The following is a 6,000-nucleotide window of genomic DNA, read 5'->3' on the forward strand; positions in this document are numbered from 1 at the left end:
CGGGAGTCCCGGGATCTTGCACAAGGCCGGCGGCGTGTGACGTCACGCTCCACCCCTCAATGAAAGCCCACGGGAGGGGGCGTGACAGCTATCATGCCCCCTCCCGTAGGCTTGCATTGAGGGGCGGAGCGTGACGTCACACGCCGCCGGCCTTGTGGTCGTCCGTAATCAGACCCGGAGCGAACACGCTCCGGGGACTGATTATAAACAGGGTGCCGCGTGCAAGATCCCGGGGGTCCCCAGCGGCGGGACTCCTGCGATCAGGCATCTTATTCCCTATCCTTTGGATAGGGGATAAGATGTCTAAGCACCGGAGAACCCCTTTAAGGGGTTAAAGATTGCTGTTCACAAGCGCAAACCATCCAACTTGAAGGAGCTGGAGCAGTTTTGCAAAGAGGAATGGGCAAAAATCCCAGTGGTAAGATGGTGGCAGTTCATAGAGACTTATCCAAAGCAACTTGGAGCTGTGATTGCCACAAAATGTGGCTCTACAAAGTATTGACTTTAGGGGGGGTGAATAGTTATGCACATTGACTTTTTCTGTTATTCTGGCCTATTTGTTGTTTGCTTCACAATAATTAAAAAATATATTTCTTCAAAGTTGTGGCTATGTTCAGTAAATTAAATAAGTAAGTAAATAATCAAAATTAGTAAGTAAATTATCAAAAATCCTCAAACAATCCATGTTAATTCCAAGCTTTGAGGCACCAAAAAATACGGAAAAAGTAAAAAAAAGGGGGGGGTGAATACGTTTGCAATGCACTGTATGTACCTATTTAAACAGGGGGGGGTGGGGGCGGGGAGTCACAGTGGTCCCCTATGGTTAGTTGATAACATGTGTAGATGGGAATACCTCTTTAAAGCCACAGGGAATATAGAAGTATACAGCACAATATACTTACCAGACTCTCTTCCCGGGATCCCATCATCATAATCTTCGTATTTGGTTTTAACTTCAGGACCCCCAGCTTCACACTGTTATCTGCTGGTTTACCTGGAAAGTATATCAAAGCGAATACATAAGCATAAGACGGATGTGAATGATTCCACTATCAAGACTACACCATCAAAGTGGGTTTTACATATGCAGATTACTAGTATACCCCAGTGTTTCCCAACCAGGGTGCCTCCAGCTGTTGCAAAACGATAACTCCCAGCAGGCCTGGAAAGCCTTTGGCTGTCCGGGCCTGCTGGGAGTTATCGTTTTGCAACAGGTGAAGGCACCCTGGTTGGGAAACGCTGCCATACCCTAAAGCAGGCGGATAGGTAAGGGGTACTCCGGTGGAAAACAATTTTTTTTTCAAACTACTCTGGTGGAAAATTATTATTTTTAATCAATTGGTGCCAGAAAGTTAAACAGATTTTTAAATTACTTCTATTAAAAATATATTTACCCTTCCAGTACTTTTTAGCAGCTGTATGCTACAGAGGAAATTCTTTTCTTTTTGAATTTCTTTTTTGTCTTGTCCACAGTGCTCTCTGCTGACGCCTCTGTCCGTGTCAGGAACTGTTCAGAGCAGCATGGGGATTTTCTCCTCCTCTGGACAGTTTCTGACAAGTGTCAGCAGAGAGCACTGTGGACAAGACAATAAAGAAATTTAAAAAGAAAAAGAATTTCCTCTGTAGATTACAGCTGCTAATAAGTACTGGAAGGGTAAAGATTTTTTAATAGAAGTCATTACAAATCTGTTTAACTTTCTGGCACCAGTTGATTACCCCTTTAAATTGGGGAAATTAAGGAAGGGACAGACTATCATGATTTCTGGGAAGAGGGGTGTCAGCCAGTCAACCATGATCACTGGCGAGGGTGTAAGGTTAGGTTCTGGCCTACACCCCTGGCTTGGGGAAGTGGGGGTAGCAGCTGGTCCATCATGATATCTGTAAATTGGGTGTGGGGCAGTCATCTATGATCAGTGGTGGGGGTAATGGGGAGCTCGGACAAGCCTGGAACACTAGCTTTAGAAAGGGGAGGCGCAACATTTCCATCATGATCACTAGGACGGGGGGTGTCAAGTAGTAAGCCCATTATAACTGGCTGATTGTGCATAGGCACTGATGGACCATACCACTAACTTGAGAAAATGGGGGAATTAGGGTGCGTTCAAACTGAGTAATTCAAGAGGAATTTATTTGAGTAATTCCTCTTGAATTCTCCGTTCCAAATTAGGGTGCATTCACACCCCGTTTTGTACATACGGGTGCCGGATCCGGCGGGGGGAGGGGCAAACCGGGCACTCCCGTACCCCGACCGGATCAGCCCTTGACTCCATTTACTTTAATGATCCGACCGGAGTCAGACGGCGACTCTGGTCAGCTCAGTTTTGACCCGTATGCGGTTTCCTGACCAGACCTAAAACCGTAGTATTCTAAGGTTTTAGATCCGGTCCAAAACCGCATACGAGTCAAAACTGAGCCGACCGGAGTCACCGTCTGACTCCGGTCGGATCATTAAAGTAAATGGAGTCAAGGGCTGATAAGGCCGGGGTAAGGGAGCACCCGGTTTGCCCCTCCCACCGCCGGCACCCGTATGTACAAAACGGGGTGTGAATGCACCCTCAATGCACATCTCCTCTGCCCATTGACCTTAATGTTTTTTTCTGCTGTCCTGTTCACACTGCAGAAATTCTGCTAGAAAAATTCCAACGCTGAATTCCTTTCCGCTTGAAGAAAGAACATGTTCAAGCGGAATCTGCGAGCAGAAACCAAGAGAAGTCAATGGTAAAAAAAATATTCTGCCCAACATCGTTTTCAAGCGGAATTCAGAAAAGTAGATTAAATAGCCTCCTCCTTCATTTCTCTTCATTTCCGCATGGAAATTCCGCTTGATGGATGAAATGACAGAAGGCAACAATTTCCTGACCGAAATGATTCCTCGCGAATTCCTCAGTGTGAACGCACCCTTACTGGGAAGGGGATATTGGGCAGTCAGCTTATGGCCAATGGGGGGATGGAAAGACAAGTGCTGGCCTGGACCATCACCTTGGGGAGAGGGGGTGCAGCTAGGGCTGGGTAGTATACCGGTTCATACCGAATACCGAAATTTTTGTGCTGCACGATATGAATTTCCCCCATACCGCAATACCGGTTTGGCCCCTCCCCCTCGGGAATTAATTATCAGCCCAGTGCTGCGCTGTCCCCACATCTGGGAACTAATCATATGTGACCCGCGAGCACTGTTCTGCCCCCCCCCCCCCCCAATTATCAGCCCAGCGCTGCACTGTCCCCATTGGGGTAAATATTCATATCACCTGCAAGCGCTGCCCTCCTCGTCCTCCTGTTTGTTGCGGCCGCCGGCGCTGACACTCTATACTGTACGCTGTATCCCTATGCCCGGGCTGCAAAAGATAAACAAAATAAACTCTAACTCACCTTCCCCATTGGTCCGGACCAGCTTCCTAGGGTCGTGAACGTCGGACAGCCGTCAGCCTATCACCGTCAGCAGCGATGTTCCGCCTCGGCCGGTGATAGGTTTAGCGCACTGTCATGTAAAGAGCCGGCTTCTTACATGACAGTGGGCGGAACATCACTGCGGCCGGTGATAGGCTGACGGCTGTCCGACATTCACGTCCCCAGGAAGAGCGTAAGGCCGACGTAGGAAGGTGAGTTAAAGTTAATTTTGTTTACCTTTTGCAGCCCGGGCGATACAGGGATACAGCGTACAGTATAGAGTGTCAGCGCCGGCGGCCGCAACAAACAGGAGGACAAGGAGGGCAGCGCTTGCGGGTGATATGTGAGTATTTACCCCGATGGGGACAGCGCAGCGCTGGGCTGATAATTTTTTTTTTTTTGGGGGGGGGGGGGGGGGGATACCGTTATATACCGTGGAACCGCCATGTTACAAAAATACCGCCCAGCCCTAGGTGCAGCCGATTCATCTTGATCACTAGGAAGGTGTTGTCAGCCCATGATCACTGGTTGGGGCTCAAGAGCCACTAATGGACCATTCCACTGCCTCAGGAAAATGGGGAATCTCTGATAAGGGGGGGTGTTGGGCAGTCAGTCACCAGTTGGGGGGCATTAGAGCCATGATCCCTACTTTGGGGGGGGGGGGGCATAGAAGTCTTACACATTCTCAAGATCACTGCTATCCCAATAGATTCCTCTTCCAGACTCTACACCGCTGTTTCCAAACCAGGGTGCCTCCAGCTGTTGCAAAACTACAACTCCCAGCATGCTCGGACAGCCAACGGCTGTCCGAGCATGCTGGGAGTTGTAGTTTTGCAACAGCTGGAGGCACCCTGGTTTGGAAACACTGCTCTACACTATTGGTCTCACTCCTGCAGCCAAACTACAACTCCCAGCATGCAATCTGGTAGCTGGGGCTCTAGGACCGGAGGGCACCTCGTCATCTCACCCTTATACTTAAGGCCCAGCAGTTTCTGTCGCTCCGGTAGGACCCCGGTGAGGCTCTTCAAGGAATGCTTCAGATCCATCACCGTGTCCTCCTCAGACAGGGCAGACAACGGGAACTCCTGGCCGCACCACTTGATGATCAAAGAGAGGGTCATCGCCTTGGAATCGGGGTTCCCGGCCATGTCAGTGGATGTCCTGTACCGGAGGGGGCGCTACACCATCAGAGCCGCGCTACTATACACCCACAAGGGTCACTTCCATGAAAGAACCGGAACCGGCGCCTCAAGACACCACAACACAGCCAGACAGACAAAGCGGACGTGACGTACGAGTGACGTCTGACTGCGTCACTGCCCGCAGTGCCCGGTAGTCATGGTTACGCTTCCTGAAATGGCCAGCTGCCGTCACGTGATCCGCTCCAAATTTACATATACCAGGTGGCTGCTGTCCGTCGCACTCGGCCAGTCATGCGGTCTGGTGTTGCCCATAGCAACCAATCAGCGCTCGGCTTTATTTTAACTAGAACCAGCTAAGAAAGGAAAGCTGAGCCGTGATTGGTTGCTATGGGCAGTGCTGTCCTCGATGACAACAATAACAGCCAATCAGAGGCCAGCTTTCCTTTCCTTAGTACAAGTTTAGAAATGAAAGTTGAATTCTTATTGGTTTGTGAGAACTATAGTGCTATTCTGTAGCGCAGTACAAAGATTGTGACTAGAGATGAGCGAATTTACAGTAAATTCGATTCGTCACGAACTTCTCGGCTCAGCGGTTGCTGACTTTTCCTGCATAAATTAGTTCAGCTTACAGGTGCTCTGGTGGGCTGGAAAAGGTGGATACATTCCTAGGAAAGAGTCTCCTAGGACTGTATCCACCTTTTCCAGCCCACGGGAGCACCGGAAAGCTGAACTAATTTATGCAGGAAAAAGGCATTAACTGCCGAGCCGAGAAGTTCGTGACGAATCGAATTTACTGTAAGTTCGCTCATCTCTAATTGTGACCGTTCACATCAGCCCATGTTCCGAGTGAGGCCGGGTTCGCAGCACGTTTTAGCAATATAGTTCCCGTATACGTTTTCAATTTGAAAACCGTACGGAACCGTATTAAAAACCGTGTGCATTGACTCTCCATTGAAAACCGTTTGTGTCCGTTTTGCATCCTGTACAGTTTTGCCAGTTTTTTTCCTGTACCCAAAACCGTAGCCTACCACGGTTTTTGGTCCAGTTTAAAAACCGTATTTAAATGTATATGTTTTTTTTTTTTAATATGGGGGTCAATGGGAACCGTACAGAACTGTATGTGCGTACGGTTCCATCCGGTTTTCACCATACGGTTTTTAACTTTGCACAGTTTTTTTCATGGAATTTCACTCAAAACAAGTAAAACTTTATTCATAATGGAGTGAAAAGTTAAAAACGTATATGTTTTTTTTCTTAAAAACGGATGCAACCGAACATCATTTTTTAAAACCGTATACGGCTTTCAAATGTATACATGTTAAAATTTGTACACACGTTTTGATACAGTTTAGTCCGGTTTTGAGGTATCCGTTTTCCATCAAAAACCTGATGCGGAAACTGTATTGCAAAAACGTGATGTGAACCCAGCCTGAAGCTCATAATCTAATCCAATGGCCCGTAGGGCCCTTTT

At 48.1% G+C, this 6,000-nt stretch overlaps 1 protein-coding gene across 1 annotated transcript in view; it reads right to left on the minus strand.

Moving 5' to 3' along the window:
- The window catches only part of UBLCP1 (ubiquitin like domain containing CTD phosphatase 1), a 35,645-nt gene extending 30,969 nt beyond the window's left edge, over positions 1-4,676 (minus strand). Inside the window, exons 1-2 of the mRNA XM_056517342.1 lie at positions 4,355-4,676; positions 903-994 (exon numbers count right to left, since the gene is read on the minus strand). Of these exons, the coding sequence (XP_056373317.1) occupies positions 903-994; positions 4,355-4,535 (273 nt within the window). The 5' untranslated portion in view covers positions 4,536-4,676. The remainder of the gene's footprint in view (positions 1-902; positions 995-4,354) is intronic.
- Positions 4,677-6,000: the final 1,324 nt, after the last annotated feature.

Source organism: Hyla sarda, chromosome 4, assembly GCF_029499605.1.
Source record: "Hyla sarda isolate aHylSar1 chromosome 4, aHylSar1.hap1, whole genome shotgun sequence".
In the NCBI taxonomy this organism is placed as follows: Eukaryota; Metazoa; Chordata; class Amphibia; order Anura; family Hylidae; genus Hyla; species Hyla sarda.